Here is an 18,419-nt window from a genome sequence, read left to right on the forward strand (position 1 = left end):
ACGCTGAGGCCGCAGGGGACGCGGAACTTGAGGGGCAGAGCGCGCGGGAGGGGGGCTGTGCCCGTGGGGAGGCCTCGCCTTCATCCCCTTCATGGCTCCTTCTCCTCCTGGGATGTCTTAATGAGTGCCTCAGAGGACATCGTCCCAGCCTCTCCGACCTCTTCGGGTACATACTGCTCCCACGGTTTGCAGCAACCTCCGTGGCAGGCTTTGTGTTCCCCCCTCTCCCCTCCAACCCTAGTTGGGGGGGCAAAAAAAATATCAGCTGACAGAATGGGTGATGTTGTTAAAAGCATACGCACAATACAGACCACATCAAAATTCTGTGGCTCTGATTGTAGCTGTGTAATATCCAGCTCAGAGTTTGCGAGCCTGCTGTTCACTGGGAAGGAATCTTGGGAGGCACCCAGGCGTGGGGGGAGTGGGCGAGTTAAGTCTTTAACTTAAATGTTTTTGCTCCCAAAAGGAAAAAAAAAAAAAAAAAAAGGAAAGCTGAAATCTGCCAGCCTGTGACTGGGTTTCCCAGCGACCCTGAAGGAGTCACTGAAGGCACCTGCTGCCTCAATGGCAGAAGAGTCATGGACACTGGTGTACCCACACCTGGGTTTAGTGTGCCCAGCATAAATGGGATTAGCAGCCGGCACGGGCAGTGGTGATGTGGGAGAGAGCAGAAGCGCCCTGCAAGGGCAATGACTGTGGGGTAGGGCAGAGCCCAGGGTGGGGTGAATCAAAAGACAAGCAGCATCATGGTATGGCTGCAGCGGTGTGGCCACCCACATGACCTCAAACCACCTGCGGATGCCAGGGTGCAGAGCAGGTACGTGTGTGCTAAGGCTGAGGGGAAACATGTCAGCGTTCCCTAGGGCAAACTGGGCTCCACTGGCCCTGGGTGGAAAGCAGCTACAGCCAGTTTGCCTCTTGCACGAGACTCACTGAATCTGCAGAGACAGAAGCACCTCTCCTCCCAGCAGCAGCACCCTGGAGGATAAAGAGGAATGCCTCTGCTTTCCAGTGAGCTTTTGCTGCGTGTATGCTACATAGGCAACGAATGTCCCAAATTTTTTTGGCTTACAACTCCCTTGCAGCCGACTGATAAAAAAATTAGAGCAGCACTTGAACTATATGCACAAGTGGACACAACCCTCTCAGGATGAAACATTTAGATCAACTGCTCTTAACCTTCATTTAGCAGAAGATTTGGGGGCTATTTTTAGGGGTCTGTGAAAGACAAATAAAAAGTTTGTCCTTCAAGGCCTTTCTTGAGCTCAGAGAACTGAAGACACCTGCTTGCTACTAAACAAAGCTGCCTTTATTTCTGAACTGTCGTGGTGGCAGCTGGGCTGTGTTCGAACAGAGATGCATGGGAGGTGTTCTCCGTGGGAATGCAGGTACCCCTGGGCAAGCTGGTAGGGGTCTCTTCCTGTTCTTTACTCCTTCCCAAGCCAAGGTCAGTACAGTCTCCGGGCAGAGACTTCACGTGAGCAGTAGCTCTGAGAAAAAGAAGCTGTAATTGTCATCATTGCCCCCAGGTCTCTGCCCTCTTGTCTGAATTGGTGCTTTACCTCTTTGTGTTAACTCGGCAGCCTCAGCTGAGCTTGCAGCAGGCTCCCAGTGACACCCTAACTCCACACCATGTCAGGGGCCAGGAGTCTTTCAGCTGCTGTAGCATCGGGGGGAGGGGGTTCATGGGAACTTTTTATCTCCTTATGTGTGAAAATATAACCCATCCTCTTTGGGAAGGCCCTACCTGCTATGTTACCCCAATCCACCTCCACCCGGATGTGTGCTGTGTGGAGCCCAACCATATCCATCCCTTCTCAGTCCTCACAGAGGCACAGCAGCCAGAACACAACTGGGTTTCCATAGCCATGACTGTTGGCGTGAGGCACCCCTGCACAACCTAGGGATGCAGCTGTGGTCCAACCCTGCAAATCTAGAGGCAAATCTACCCTGAAAAAGCCTACATGGATTTAATTGTGTGTGGCATGTCTGCCGGGACAGTTTAGGGAAAAATTCTGCTTGATGGAGAGGGACACGTGGTGTGATGAAAGGCAGCAGGCAGGGCAAACGGAAGAAAATACTGGTTTACTCTGCATGACCCTCTGAGAACTATACTGTCATGCTGCAGTGAAGCCGGGTCACAGTATTGCCAGAAGACATGAAATACAGCATGAACGTTCAATACAATGAAAAATAAATTAGAGAGGTGCAACTGCTCAAGCCAGTCACCAATGAGTGGGATGAGAAAGTTTATTCAATAACCAAAATAAACCGGAATAAACGCCACTCCACCAATTCTTCCATCTTTCTTGGAAGCTTCTGGCCCTGCCCAGTATGGGGTTGGAGCCACCAGAGGTGGCAGATCTCTGCTCTTACACAGCTTGTCACCCCAATGCCATTATGGGCCTTTTTTCTGCATCTTGCAAGAAAGGCAATCTAAGCAACGAGAAAGGCGCCCTGGGAGACAGAGGAAATCTGCTTTGGGAGGTAACCAGAGAAGGAGGAAAGGTCTGTATTATATTTACAATCAGCTTAATTTGTCTCATTGAAACTGTTTCTCTTTAGTGCTCAGAGAGCAAAATCGGAGATAATTCACATTTTGTCCCCTGGCAGGTCCCTGGAGACCCATAAAGAAAAGCAGGCCTTGGAAGAGGAAGATAGCTGTACTCTGTTCAAGTCCAAAAGCTGAGGCATGCAGCTAATACCAAACATTACTGGTGGCTTTCATTCTTTGGGCCTTTGTAAAGGGCAATTACAGAGCAATGAAGTCTGGACCAGCTGATTCGTGACTCAAGGATGTGAGGGATTTTCACGCAAAATCTTGAGAGAGCAAGAGCTGGGACTCTCTTCAGTGGCCAGGCTAGGAGGCAAGAGCTGGGTTTTGCAACCAGCAAACTGAATGGGGTCCGGCACCAGGACTGTTTTCAAAGCAATTCAGCTTGGAATGCAGATTTCTGACCTGCTGCCAATATCCCAGTGGAAAATCTGTGCCCTGAGCAGCAGATAGGAAATTAAACTTCAGCTCCAATGCTGAGGGTATCATTTTCACCTCAGCGGTGGAGCTGCAGAAACCAGAGCCTCTGGAGAATGGGGAAATCCTTCCTAGCCCACAAAGGGCAGTAACACCTCTCAGACCATTCGTCACTACTGGAGCAGCCTGGATTAACACTATCCTGGGGAATAACGAAGGTGTGATGTTGGTGAACAAGGGGGCAAAGCCCTGTGTTTCCAAAGACGAGGATGGAGATCTGACTGGTCAGAGATAATGCAGTCGCTTCAACCATGGGATGAAAATCAAGGCTGAGGGAGAAAGGCAGCCTGTGAAAACCCTTTCCCAACACCCAGCTCTCCAGCTATCCCCCCTCCAAGCTAGACTTCTCCACAAGGTTCAGTGGCCAAGTACCCTGTAGGTGGTGAAAAGAAGTAGAAACGTGAAGATACCTGGAATCATCTGCTCAAGTAAAGTCAGAAGCTTCTGGGAGGAAAAGATCCCATGTTCCTTAGGAGACAGGAAACCTCTCATGCCCTGAAAACCTGCCCTGAAAGCTCCTGTGTCTGAGATCAAGCAGGCATCTGCACCCCACCATCAGAGGGGTGTCTGCAGAAACCGGTGGATTTGGGAATCCATTCTCTGGACATCCCTGGAGCGGTACAAGGAGACGATGGATGGCTTCATGGGTTTTAGGGCCTGGAGGAACCAGTCTGGTAATCAAATATGGTTCCTTACATAGCTGAGTGCAGCAGCTATATTCATACAACTGAGCTGCTCAGAAAGAAACATCTCGTCTCAGTTTAAAGGCTTCAGTTAAATCCACCCCTTTCTATAAAAAAAGCTGCTGTAGAAGCTAACTACAGTCAGCAAACATATGAGTCATTGCAAAGAGAGACTCTAGCTTAAGCCTCTGAAGTGTTTCCTCGGGCTTTTTGCTTTTAGATGAACAAGTCCTTACTACCAGAGGTCTTCCTGAGAACAAAACCAAGTTACCTTTTAATATGTGGAGTGTGGTATGGCATGGCCATGCTACCAGGTTATCCTGCAAACAGCAGAAACAACACTGGTCTCATTGCAGACAGGGAGAACGTGAGGACTTACTTAATGATGGCAGGTTGTAGTCATGTATCTCCACATTAGCAGCAGATTCCAAGATTAAATTATCTTTCTATATAATTAATTGCTAGATTTTAACATAATCAAATCACAGGTGGAAGTGAGTGATTCCTGTGGCAAAAGAAGTTACAGCCCTGCCATGGTGGCCAGTGGTGCAAAGCAATAATGAAGGCTGTGCGAGTCCTAGAAAATCAAGATAAAATCTACAGTGGTTTGGCTTCTGGGCATCCTTTCAGACATGGCCTTATTATGCAGTTTTGTAATCCAGGACCAGAAGCAACAATAACCTCTTGGTATCCATCAAGGTTTTATGTGCAACAAAAAAGAAAAAGCACCAGTGAGATCTTCCCCTTCTGTCTCTTAATCCTGATGCCAAGTGAATTTTCCTAAGTATGGAGTTCTTCGTATATGTGAAACCCTTCACAAGTGCCCAGGGTGTGTCCCAGCACAGATACACCCAGCCCCTGTTCCTGCCTGGATGCCCACAGCACCAGACCTTCTCATGCCACCCTCTTCCCTCATGCCTCTGCTGACTGATTCTCCCCTGCTTCGCTCCTCCACCACCTTCCTCCCATCTCCTCTCCCCGAAAGGGTGCACACATCTGGCTTGCCTTTATTGTGTGATAAATCTCACCCTGCATCTTGGGTTCATTTTCTGAAAGTTTTGAATGGTGTCTTGGAAATGCTGTTGGACAATAGGAGCTCTTTGAACCCAGGCCAGCTGGATGGGACTCCTTGCATTGCAGCTGACATGCAGGCTTTGGCGGTCTTTCTCGACTCTTTCCTCTCTTCTCTTTACTTTACAGCATTTGAATTGTCCTCAAACTTTATTTTTGGAGTGGGCAGTGTGTTTCTGACTCTTTTCATCATTATATTATTATTAATTATGGTCATGACTATTTCTCTTTCTCCTGGCACTCCTGCATGGATCTCTCCTCTCTCCCTTAATGTCTTGGGTAAGACTACCTTGGCCGCAACCCACTTCAGCAGTGACTCAGAATCCCTGGCCTGCTCCCAGGAGAGATGCAAGAGTTTTGCCAGTTAGTTTATAAAGAGGCCATCGTTTTCCTCAGCTACTCTCTCGCTCAGCAGAGCTGAGTCGGGTGGAAAAGCTCAGCTCTGTGGTTCCAGTGAGTCCATCCCTGGTGGACAGGCCGTCCCTGGGGTGTTACGAAAGCAGAACCCTGCTCCCTCCGGGTGCAACCAGGACAACCTCTGAACCAGGCGGTAGAATTCTCCACTGAACAAAATTTTGATCCCTGGGGGTCATTGCACTAAACTTCCCTGTTCCCAAGCCCCTGGAGGAAACAAAGCTAAGCGAGGCATGTGGGCAGGATGAGGCATCATGAGGGAGGGAGCACTGTGTGCTGATGTCAAACTGTTGCCTAATGCCTCATCACACAGCTACCCACATCTCTTGAGTCAGCGGAGAACAGCGTACTCTGAAGCAGGCCCCTTATATTGCTGGGTTTGAGGTTTGCTTGCAGCAGTGGTACTCTGTAGAGAAATCCCATCTTCATCCTCCGGCATCTCAGACTTTTCCATGTGGGAGAGTGGGAGTTGCTCTGTTTCTGAAGGCAGGAGGGGACCTATGGCTCTACTTTTTGCCCCTCAACACATTGAATTTATGTAGTGAAAAAGACCACTTTGCTCCTGGGTGGCTGCTGTAACTTAAAGACGTTCAGTGTGCTTTTATGGAGGTGGACGTGCCAACCCTCTTCATTTCATGTGCTGGGAAGGACTCAAGACAAAAGAGATGGCTGGTTTGATGAGGCATGGCTGTCTCCTACAGACCATGGAGGGAACACGAGTCTGAATCCTTCCCATTAGACCGCACTGCCTCCTGGCAATGGCACTGAGTGATGGAGGGAAGGAGGTCACAGGCCTTTCCTTAGCAAGGGTGGGCGCTTGGCAGTGTCGGGCCACGTCCTCCCCAGCTGCCCTTCCCACATGCTGGGAAGCCCACCTGCTGAGAGCCCTGGTGCTCCCCGGTGCTGCCGTTAGCGACGGAGAGGGACTGAGATCATCGGTTGCTTTTTACTCACACCTACCAAAGGGAAGAACAGGTCTCGGGCCAAGTAAAATTCTTCATCCTCCCATTCTGCTGCAAGACCCAGCAGGGCAGGGAAGCCCACGAACGGCTGGGAAGAGCGGTCCCGCCAGCCCTTTCTGTGCTGGTGTTGAAGGCTGAGCCGATAGCTGAGCTCAGCTTGAGCGGCCCAGGCACCAGGCAGAGGTGTCACCCTCTCTCCAGCCACGCAGGGTGCAAACCACAGCTGGTTCCCCATGCAGGGCTGCCCCTCCCCAGACAGCAGGCTGGCCGCGGCTGGCCCCCGCACTGCTCTGGCGGGGTGGCATTGCTTCTTCAGCTTGAGGAATGCAAACCGCCCGAGCTGCTCTTGAGATTCGGCCAGGAAAAGTCCACAAATAGCAACAGGAAATCAAAATGCCCGCTCCAGACATGCACCAGATACGAGGCCATCCAGCGCGAGGAGAAAAATCAAACGCTGGATGATGGAGATTACATCATGCTGTGGATAAACCTGTGAGCCCGTCCAGCTGGGGCCATGCCAACAGGTCCAGATGGCTCAGGAATGCTAACTGCATAGCTACCTCTCTCTTGTCTTTGCTTTTTCTTCCCTCTTTCTTTCCCTGTTCTCCATCCCTCCTGGCCTCTTTCCCTCTTCCCTTTCCCAGAATAAATAAATAAATCATCTGGAAACTATACATAATCCAGTTTCATCAAAAATCAGAAAGGCATCTGAGACCAGTGGATGGGGCACTGGTCTGGACATGGGTCTCTGGCACTTACTTGTCGATATCGAGGCTGCTGGGTGACCTCACCACACTGCGTAGCTGCTGGGGTTGACATAGTAATGTGTGCCTTCAACTCACCTGGGACTTCAGCCCCTGGCTACAAAGGAGGAGGTTGCCAGGGCTGCTCCCCTGGAGCCTGAAGCACACAGGAAAATTAAGAAATGAGCATTGCTCCTGCTCTGCTGCAGCTCACCCCAGCTGCTTACAGCTGCCACTGACTGCTCGCTGTGGCTGTAGTTACAAGGGGAGGGAGAAAAGAGTTTTGCTCTAGCAGCTAGCAGCCTCTAGCTACCACCTTGGTACTAATTAGCAACAAAGAAAGGAGTGTAGCACCCTCTGTTCTGTCCCCAGCAATGACCAGAGCAGCATCTGGTCCTCGGCTCTCTCCCAGTGTGATAAAAACAGGGCTCAAAGACATGTAAGGAAAGAATGAAAGGTGTGTGCTTTGCCAGTCTGAAAAAGGGCTGCGGGCCATTTGCTCATTATTTAATGCTAATCCAGCTGCTGGACTGCTGCCAACTATGTTTGACAAATCCTGAAGAGCAGGAGAAGCATTGGAGAACAGGAAAGCAACCTTTGAATCGCACTTCCCAGTGGACGATGGCGATCCTAACTTTACAACAGGCCAGGCAGACTTACTGCAGGGAAAAGGCACCTCCGAAGAGAAAGAGAAAGCGCAAAACCAAGCGCTGAGCAGAAGGAGGGACTGACATGGGTCTTGAATGCCCTGCTAGGGCACTCTGGTACTTCCAGCTTGTTACCTCCTTCTCAGATACAAACCAGATGAGACAGGGAGCCTGGGAACTCGGCACAGCCCTGACCATGCAGCAATTTCAGGCAGAAATGTAACAGGGTGCTCTCAGCAAGTTGCGCCAAACCCAGGGAGAAGTTAGGTTTTGCGACTGAGCCAGGATCTGGTTGTGCAGTGGAGGATGAGGTATGAGTACAGCCCATTCACCGGATTTATAAAGCACAAATTGTTTGGTTTTCAGTAAGGCCCAAAGAGGTCAGGCCAGCAACTGCATGGGCCAAGTACTTTAGTTTAAATCCTGATGCTGACCAACGCAGTCATTTAGACTGACACAGAAAGATTACTCTGGATTAGCTTGAAGTATCTGAGGTCAGAATCAGACACGTGCAGTCCCCAGGGATAAGGAACAGGAGAGGTGTGAAGCATAGCTGGGACATCAGTGGAGGAGGGACCTGTCAAACTGAAAACGTTGCAAATATGTTGTATAGCTGCAAAGTCATTCAAAGAGACTCTAAATAGCTCCTACGGGCATTTCCTGGCAGATATCTACTAGCAAAACCCCACCCCAGTCTAACTTTTCATTAATCAACGTCACCCATTGATGGCACTGCCCCATGTCAGTAAGAATAAGGATGCGTACCATTTTATAACGAGTAAAAGCTTCATCGCTGCAAGTGTCACCCTGAGGATCACACCAGCAGAACTGGGACTAAAACACAGTTCTCCCATTCCTGACAACCTCACTGCACCACTGTCCATAAGCAGAGAAAAAACACAACAAAAACAAACCCAACATCATTCAACTGGCAATTCAATATTTGTAGCTCAACAGCACCTCATCAACTCTCAGAGTCTGCCACATTTGCTTGGAAAGAAGAGCCAGATTTCCAGCACTCCCTGGGCAAAGAGCTCTCAGATCGAGAGACTGAAAAGGCTTTGAAAGAAACCTTCCATCAACAATCTTTACAAATGTCAGAGCTGGTTTCCTCCTCCCTGAGCTGCCTGGCTTGCAGTCCCTCCCCCAGGACAGCAGTGAGCTCAGCCGAAAGCACCTGCCCAGCTCCTTCCTTCAACTGTCCTGAATTTATGGGACTAATTTAACATCAAGCTGCTCTGACATGCAACAATTAACTAATGAGGCTCTGGACCCGGGTCCTCTTCTTCATCCTGTTCTCCCTCTGCCTCAGCTACCCCTTCTGGAGGGAAAAGCTCTCCTTCCAGGAGAGGGGGGGCTGCAAATAGTGCCGAGCCAGGAGCAGGTTTGCAAGGTAGATCCCCTGCACCTCGGCCAGGAGAGACGAGTTATTCTGGTGCTGCAGTGCTCCCACCCGGACATGCCATGGCATTGGGAAGATAAGCCACTGCCCCTGTGACACTGTGGTGGGGAGCTCAGCACACAGGAATGTCTTTGGGCATCGGTCTAAGGAAGCTCACCTGCAGGAGGGGTGCTGACAATCCAATATGAGTTTCCAAACCCAATGTTGTAACGTGCTTGGTGTCAGGCCCAAGCTGTATTTCTCCTGCAGCCTCGGCTGCCAGGTGCCTCCCAAGGGAGCTCTGACATTCCTCTTGCAGGGGAACTCCTGACACAAATCGCTGAGCTGAACGCATTATGTTGCATCTATTCTAGGAAAAATGTTAACTGCGTTTTGAGCAGGCTTTGCTAATCGGGTCAGCCAGACTGACCTAAACGAACATTTTTCCTAATCAAGACAAAGTCATAGTGTAAAGAAGCCAAAAGCAACTTTGCTGAGGTAGTCAAGGGTGAGTTTCCTCTGGAACAGGCTGGACAGTGATTGTAATGAATGATCTCACGTAAGGCATCACCTTTGAGCCCTAAAGATGGTACTAATTACCCCAGCACTGGTTTAAATTACATACTAGCTTCAGGGAGAATAGCCATGCACATTGCTTCCATCCTATATGAGGAAATTCTGCAATCTTAGAAAGTGAGAAGATAAAATAGGAAGAGAAAGAAAGGAGCGAAAGAGTTTGTGGGTATCTGCAGTTCCAACCTTCACGAGATCTTGTTCTGGCTGAACAACCTGTCAAGATCAGTGTCAGGCATCTCTCACTTGGACACTGATCAGACCAGAGCAGCTCCACATGATTTCAAAGGCAGACAGCCCTGGAGAGATTTAAGAAAATAGGAGTAAGAGGAGAGATGCAGAGAAAGAGAAGAGAAGGTGGGTAAGGAAGTCAGAAAGGGATGGGCGAGAGGGGAAGGCTGGGGTGTTCAGGTTGGCTCAGAAGACTACGGGAAAGGAAAACCTTAAATGATGTGACCCGACAGGAAAGCAGATGCAAAAAAATTTGTTTTCTGGAGCAGCTGGGAATAAGTTAGATAGATGTAAACACTGCATGGCAGACATGTGGGGAGCAACTGGGCTGAAAGACACAGCCTGCCTTTCAGCATGTGACTTGCACTTCCCAGCCACTCTGGCCGTGCCCTCGGCTCTTCACAACCTTTCAGCTATTTCTGCTCTGAGGGACGATGCAAAAGATGCAGGCACCAACCCCAGAAAATACCTAATAACTCACAACACAAGTTGAGCTCCGAAGACAGGAAAGAGTAAGAAAAGGGCTCCGTGCAAGCACCTTCACTGTCCTATTGCCAGCCTGAAAACAGGATTGATTACTTCAGCCAGAGAATACCAAACTACGTCAAAGTTGCACGTGCAGAAGTCACCCGCTGCAGCGGGACAGCCGTGGTGCCAGCATGGGGGTCAGCCAAGAAACACGGCTTTTGTTCCACCCTTGCTCTCACTTCTGATCTCCCACGTGGAGACATGAAGTCCCAGCAGTTCGGATGTGTAAAGGAGAATAAATACAGTCCCCAACAGCAAGCTGGGATCAGTGGGATGCAGTAATCCCAGGACTGAGGTTGGCCTGGAAGTGAGGACTAACACACTTGGCTCCTCCAACAGAAACCTCTCCTGAAGAAGAACAATGCTAGCCCCAAGACTGCCTGTGAAGCATAGGTGATTGCACCTGACCTTGCAGCACAGGTCTGGAATTTCCGTGGGAAATCTCCCAGCCAAATCAGGCCAAGAGACATCTCTTGGCCATTTCTTAGCTGAGCTGTAACGGTCTGCTTCATCCCTGGTGCCCTACCTGTTCCCCTGTAACTCTGCTGCAAGGAGAGTCACCAACTGACTTCTGTGAACCATCTGATTTCCTGCAGTGGACTGTCTACAACAGGACAAGGACACACAGGCTTTAGTGGGTTGACTCATCCCTTCCTTGAAATGCACTGGTACAAGCCGAGTCTTGAGAATCAAATCTTCACATTAAGCACAATCCTACCTGTGGCTATGAGAAGAGGACCTGCCATATGGCCTTCACAAAGACAACTCCAGAGAGTTAAGCGTTTTCATTTGCTTCCTTTAACACTGAGAATTCTTTAAATAGTAAATAAGTAATGCACTAAGTGCTAATTAAATACTACAGTCTTAAAACCTACAGGGAAGTGCTGAGAAAAAATGGAGCAAGTGCAGGAGTAGACCTTTCTCAGAGGAAACACAGGAGTATGTTGCAGAGGTGTCAGCCAGGCTGCATTTTGAATAGTGGAGCTGCACCTGTGACTATGAAATCCCTACTTCTAAATTTTCCTTTAAGGGCCTGCTTCAGAAAACACTCTTCTTTCCAAATTTCTCTCTGTTAACAGAGACAGCTCCCACTCCAGGCTTCAGCGAGACCAGCACAGCCCCAGATGGGACCAGCGCAGTGCTGGATGAGACCAGTGCAGCATCAGATGGGCTCCTAGGCAGCAGAAGACACTTTGCATCAATGAACCCAACACTTGTCATAGGATTCAGAAGTCGCCATGCTTAGGCACTTGTAGTGGTACCAGGAGGAGGTTCAATGGGCCAGTCTCAGAGGCTTTCTACAGTCTCATCTGTAGAAATGAGACCTCAGGCTTCCTCTCTCTTGTGAGAAAGTGGTGGTGGCATTGAGTGACTGCCTTATGCCAGAGGGGATGGGGATCACCTGGCAGACATGGCCCGAGCTTTACACAACTCCAGCATCTCCCAGCTGGTGCTGCTGACACCTCCCTCAGCGGGAGTGGACTGTATGCACAGATGTACTTCCACCTCCTGCCAAACCCTCCCTTTGTTTACTCTACAAGCACTTCACCAAAGTCCTTCCTGCTTCTCCCCACCAAGATGATGGCTCTGTCTCCTGTGTTTAACCCTGGTTTGGATGCATGCCTTCCAGCACCCCTCCTCCACGTTGCAAGCTCTCTTCTAGCTTTTCCCACTTCAACTGAGATGAGCATTTAGGCCAGTGGATCCCCAAAACACGCAGGCAGTTGTCCAACAGATGAATGTTTTTATTTAGGAAGAGCATCCCAACTGTTTATCAGTTTCTTGGCAGCTAGGAGGTACACAAAAATGATCCCCAGTCTCTGTGGAGAAAGTGACCTAGAGTCTTCCAAAGGAAGTTCAAGTCTCTCCTCCTCTTCGTTACCAAAATGGAACTATGTTTCCTGGTGATGACACTGCGGTGATGATGCTGTACGCTCAAAGACCCATGAACTTCTGTGTTCAGCTCTGGTTTCATCCTGCTGCTAGCACTTCTGCAGGTGTAAGTCTCGCTATGAGACAGTAAGGAGCAGCGTGGACATGAAGTGGAGGACCCACGAGATGGATCCAAAGAGACTAAGGAAATAGGAAAATCTGGGAACTATTATTTTAGGATTCATTTCCATCAGGCCAGTTCTGATGGCCCCACCAGGTCTCTCTGTGCTCCAGATCCCACAGGAATCTCTGACTGGCATATTCCAAGCAAAATTTAAAGAAAAAAGTCATGCCTTACCCAGCACTCGGCTGACTAACCAGGAATGTGTCACTGACCAAATTTTACTAGGTGTGGGAATAGAAGGCCAAAACGCTTGCTGCATGTGTCCCCATGAGGGACTACTATCGGTCCCCGAGACCCAGCCTCCCATTACAGCAGAGCTCCCCTGTCTAGCAACCGGAAGGGATGAGAACCGGATGACCAAAGCTTCTTTGTCCTCACTGTGCGCAGAGATGGTGAGAGGGAGCTTACGCAGCACAAAAGTCGCTCAGACCAAAGGTCAGTCCAAGACCTAAGCACTACCGAAGTGCTATTTATGTCCCTGTAGTAGGCATAGGAGGAACAGAAGTCTGTACAGGTTTCTTCCAAGAGTGACGGTCATCCATGGTGAGTAGCCTCTCTTCATCTTCAGGGGAAGCTCCCTTACAAGTTGCACCAGCACCACTCTCAGCCTGCTCACTACATACAGTCCTGCTACTCTCTTCCCTTCTGTGGGCTGGGACAGTATTAAAGGAAAGAGCACACGGTAGACATAAAAGCCAGTTTTCACTCAAGGAGCAACCCACAGAGACAAGCAGTTCTCCCATTCTGCTGTCCCCCAGTAGGCTCCAGAAGATGTTGCTTGTTACGTTGCCTGGGCATATAGGATCAGAGAGTGAAAGAGCACCTCACTGTGCATTCCCCAGAGGAGCTGGGTTAGCACAACTGAGGCAGCCTGAATTGCCATTTTGCAGCTTCTAACAGTGGAGACCTTGACTATCATGTAGACTGTTTTTTTGCCTTAATGTCTCTCTTTTAGAAGGAGGTAAAGAATATGCTTTGAAAAGCATAGAATCAAAATAGAACTGTGTTTACATGAACAGCCAAAGTCATCCTTGAAGGTATTTTTCCTACTGTAAAACACAGAAGCATAGGGAAGAAACAAACCCTACTGGGTTAAAAAGAAATACATGACTCCTGTTTGGCTGGTTTATTCTGGCTTCATTCTGACACCAGAATGTCACAAACCCAGTGAAGCACAGTGGTGAATCTGACACAAAAGATAAGGCTTTTGAAGAGTTTCACAGCACTGATAAGAGCTGAGAGAGAAAGTAAGAGCTCTCTGAGTGCAGCTGTAATAGACTGTAAGGGAAAAAATGGGTGCTTGCAGGAACGACCAGAAATGCTGGACTGGGCAGGAGACAGCCAGGTGACATTGATAAGCAGGCACTGCATGAAGGATTAGCTTCACTTATGGTAGGCCCTTCTGGCAGAAAAAGATGACCAAAGTTGCCTAAGTTCAAGAGCAGCAGGTGGCCTCCTGAGCAAACAAGACTGATAATGCTGTTAGTAGTCATCGTATGTAAGTCTGGTTAGCAGAAGCTACGTGAAGTAAAAGGAAGCATTCTGTGTCCCTTGGAGATTTCCCCTCTGAGTACCAAGCAGATACCACTCTCCTTAGGATTTTCAAAAAAAACCCCCAAACCCATCATATAATCACAGACTCATGCAGGTCGGGCAGGAGCTCACAAGGTCTTTAATCCGATCTCCTGCTCAGAGCAGGACCAGCACTAAATACAGGTTGGTCCAGGGCTTTGTTCAGATAGGTCTTGGAAACCCCCAAGGAAGGAGCTTCCACAGTGTCTCTGGGCAGCCTCATCCATTCCTAATTCTCCTCACAGTGAGAAATTGTTTATTTATACCCAGTCTAAACCTTTCCCATTCCAATTTATGACCACTCATCCTCCTGCCATGCACTTATGGAAAGAGCCTGGCTCCATCTTCTCAGTAACTTCCTCCCCAGTGCAGGCGGGTTGCTGCTAGGTCCTCCTGGAGCCGCCTCTCGTCCAGCTGAGCAAGCCCAGCTCCCTCAGCCTCTCCTCACAGGAGAAATTCCCCAGCCCCCAGCTATCTTGGTGACCATCCCCTCCGTGTGCTCAGATTTATCAATGACTTTCTGGTACCAGGCGGTCCAAAACTGGAGACTGTATTTCAGACACAGTTTTACGATTGTCAAGGGGGATAATCGCTTCCCTCTGTCTGTCTCCCAACGCCCTCCTGTGTGAGCCGCTGGCTACCTTTGCTACCGGGGCACAGCGCTGCCCCACGACCCTGGGTGGGTCAGCTCATCCGTCCCAGGGGCAGGAGTTGGTATTTGTCCTTGATGAATTTTATGAGGTTTCTGCTGACCCATTCCTCCAACGTGGCCAGGTGCCTCTGAGTGGCAGCCTGTACACGTACTCAAATTAATATTTTTTTTTTCTGTTCCAAGTACACATACCTTTTTGAGGATGCATCTACAGACATGCCTTCATTACATCTTTGTCACAACTTTAGATGAACAACACAGAGAACCATTTTTGAAGGACCAAGATGACTCATTAGGAGTGTCAAAGTCCAGGAAAGGAGAGTAGTTCAGAGACATGTAATTCTTGCCCCAAAGGAGCACAGCCTCTGCAGTAAGGTTCATCCATCTTTTCTTTCTGCTTCCTTTCTGAACAGAAGAAATCATCCGCAGAAGAAGTTTCATACTGGCATTTTATGGCCAAAATTCCTGGCCTGCTCTAAGAAAAATGCTTGCTGAACAATATCTGGAAAAGTTTGCCCATCTTTGAAGCAAAGGCACTGGCAACTTTGTGAGCTATTGTGCACGGTGATGCTTTGCACAGTTCAATGTAAAAAGAACTTCTCAGCACATCTCAAGATCCCAGGAGATTTGCTGGATTTAGTAAGAAAATGTAAGTGTATTCCTTCCCCCCATGTTGTCATGCAGAGTGCGAACAAAGAGGCTGATGTATTATGTTCTGGCTCTTGTATCACCAACAGATTTGGTAGGCTAGAAGTGGCTACAGAATCACAGAATCTCTTATACTTATCATCTGCTGGAATAGAAGGTATCAACTTGACTCTCACACTCCAGCAGAAGTTTGTGGTGCTGGCAGTTGGGAAAAAAATCCACAAAAATACCCCAACACCTTTTCTACTTTTAAGCTGAGCACAACAGTGCCTGAGTCACTGCAGCCTGGTTAATGTGAAGGCAAGGGCAGGCTACTTCAGAAACAGCTCTCCAAGCAGAAAGGCCATTTAAATGAGGCAGGACAGAGCCAGCCTGTGCATGGCCACTGCACACTTTAAACACACTGTCCTGGCAGGTGGCACCAGATGGCACTCTTACACAAAAGCTTCATTTTTACAGGGTCTGCTTGCCGGCAGAATTTGTATTTAAGCTATGAAGAGGTACCGCCTATATTGGTTGGGGGTTCCCTGGCTTCTGACAGCAGCCCATCTTGCACCGAGGTAAAAGGGCTGGTGCCAATACATATTATTTTCACTTCGGTATGGGAATAAACGGTCCTGGCATAAAGCACTTCATATCAGCATAGCTCCATCCACACGGGATGTACATAGAATTAGGGAAAGCAGAAGACTCCTAACAACGGGTCTCTCGGATATGAGTGGGCAAGGCCTCGCAGTGCATGTGAGCGCTCAGTCTTGGGGTGATGTGCTGCTGGAAGGTCTGCCTGAACACAGCGGGACTCTGCTGCCGCCCGTAGAGCCCGACCGGAGTCAGTCCTTGAGGCACAGTGGTATCTTAGAAATTAGGAGCTGGCGAGGTTTCTGAGAGATGGGGCTGCCTGCGCGTGATCTCTTTCCCAGACTCAGTGCGTCTCCACACACCAAGTGTGTTGCTCTTAATGTTTATGCAAATTCTGCATCTCTGCTGTCTCCTCCGCAAGGGAGGCAGCACAAAAGGCTTTAGATACCTTTTGCGTAGCAAAGGAGAGGTGGATTCATCAGGTGTTTAACGGCTGCAGCCCTCCCCTCCCTGTCCCCTGTTTCGGTGTCAAGGTGCTGGCATCTTCCCTGCTCCGGTTGCAAGGGTAGTCAGTCCTCGGAGACACCCACAGTGCTACGCCGGGAACGCGGGAGGTGCCACTATTGTGACAGGGGAGTAACAAGCCGTGGCTAAAATCTCTCTGTCTGGGACAAGCACGTTCCCACGGCTGCAGCTGCTCAGAGGCCGGTGGAGCCTTGAGTGCAGGCAGTGCCCTGCTGCCCGGCGTGGGATGATGCCCTCACCCCAAACCACCTCTGGGGTGGGGCCCTTCCGCTTCTGCCTCCGGGCTGGGCCCTCCCTGGCAGAAGGGGGTGCAGGATTCGCAGCACAAACTCCCGCAGAAAGCTCGGGCAGGACAGCCAAGAGCCTGTGCGCGCTCCTCTGGGGAGAGCGGCTGGACTGGGGACTCGCCTGACTCCTCGGAGAGGCTGGGCAGTTTCCCTGGAGCTGAACAATGCCTCTTTGGTTTCTTGGGACTGGCAACACATTTTCCTCCCAAGTCACTCTTCCCCCTCACCCTCCTCTCCAAAGTAAATCAGCCCAGCCTTAACGCCAAGCAGGAGATGCTTCATCTCCCAAATGCCACTCGGAGGAAAAGTTACGAGCGAAGGAGAGCGGAGGCGCTGAGCCCGAGGGTCTCCCGGCTGTGCCCCCGGGGCTGCCCGGGCTGAGCCACGGCAGGTTGTGCGCTCCCCGCCCGGGACCGCACGCTTCTCCCCCAGCCATCGGTCTCAAAAAAGCGCGTTGTAAGAAAAAAACCAAACCCAAACCCTGCGATTCCCCAGCGGGGTTTCCTCGGGGTGCCCGCGGCAGGACGCCCGCGGGCGGCGGGGCCGGTCCCGGGGGAGCGCCGGCCGTGTGCGGCGAGGGGCACCCGGGTCACCTGCACCCCCGGGGCACCCCGCGCTGGGGGTGGGGGGGGGGGGGGCAGGACCCCGGCAGACGCAGCCCCAGGGCGGGCGGGGGTCCGCGGCGAGCCCGCCGGGACGTCCCGTCCCCGCTGTCGGGGCTGCGGCCGCCCCGCCGGGGAGACGGTGCGGGGGGCGGTGTGTGTGCGGGGTGCGGGTGCTGCGGCGGTCCCTTACCACATTGCTGAGGAAGTCCGCCTCGCTGAAGTCGCCGAGGTCGAGGAAGCCGGTGCCGGCAGCGGGGAAGAGCCGCTCGGCGGGGAAGGGCTCCAGGATACTGTCCATGGTGCCCGCGGCGCGGGGGCTCGGCCGCCCCCCGCGCTCCGCCGGCCGGGCTCACTGCGGCGGCACGCTCCCGCCCGCCCCCCGGCGGCGGCGGCGGCGGCGGCGGCAGCAGCAACAGCAGCAGCGGTCCATGGGGCGGCGGTCCATGGGGCGGCGGCGGCGGGGAGCGAACCGCCGGCCGGGCCGGGGCCGGGAGCGCGGCGCCGGTGCCCGCCCGGGGCAGCTGTCAGTGCCCCCGCTGCCGAGGGGCGGGGCCAGCCGGGCGGGGCGGGGCCAACCCGCCCGCGCCACGCCCCCTCCCGCGCGCCGGCACCCGGCGGGGCGGGGCTCCCCCTCGCCACCCCCCCTCGCGGCAGCGCTCCCGCCCCGCAGCGCCCAGCGGTCCCGCGGGGGCCCGAGGGTGACGCTGTGGCCCCCGGCAGAGCCACTGGGGTGTGATGACTGGGACAAACCCCCCCTGCAGGCGGTGTCGCCGGCAGAAAGGCAGTGGCCGGTCTCCGGGGGCCCTCGGGGAGCGGAGCCGCAGAAGAGGGGTCTTGCGGGGGGTCGGTGCCCCAAAGATCTCCTTGCCCCCTCTCCCCACAGCGGGTTTGGCGGTCGGCCTGGCTGCGGCTGCTCTGTAATTAGAGTTGGGCACCATTAAAGAGCTTCAGGAAGATTATATGGCTGCAGATAAATAGGATTATGGATCCCTGTCCTCTCTGATCCTTACTCCAACCAACACTCAGGAAAACCACTTATAATAATCCTGTTGAAGAAGCCCTGATGTTTTATTAATCTGTCCCTGCTTTCATGGCTCCACAGAATACGGACTGGAGACCCAGCCCCTAGCACAGGCTTCCTTGGTCACAGCCATATGGAGGAAAAAAGCCCCAAAGACAGCGCTGCAGCTATCCTGGAAGAAACCTGGCTGAAAGTTGCCAACAGCAAGGG

At 51.4% G+C, this 18,419-nt stretch overlaps 1 protein-coding gene across 3 annotated transcripts in view; it reads right to left on the reverse strand.

Moving 5' to 3' along the window:
* The window catches only part of CREB3L1 (cAMP responsive element binding protein 3 like 1), a 51,277-nt gene extending 33,714 nt beyond the window's left edge, over nt 1-17,563 (reverse strand). For all 3 annotated transcript variants that reach the window (XM_074867752.1, XM_074867753.1, XM_074867751.1), the window contains exon 1: nt 17,379-17,563. In XM_074867752.1, the coding sequence (XP_074723853.1) occupies nt 17,379-17,486 (108 nt within the window). In that variant the 5' untranslated portion in view covers nt 17,487-17,563. The remainder of the gene's footprint in view (nt 1-17,378) is intronic.
* Nucleotides 17,564-18,419: the final 856 nt, after the last annotated feature.

The sequence above is a fragment of the Strix uralensis genome, chromosome 4 (genome assembly GCF_047716275.1).
Source record: "Strix uralensis isolate ZFMK-TIS-50842 chromosome 4, bStrUra1, whole genome shotgun sequence".
Classification (NCBI taxonomy): Eukaryota; Metazoa; Chordata; class Aves; order Strigiformes; family Strigidae; genus Strix; species Strix uralensis.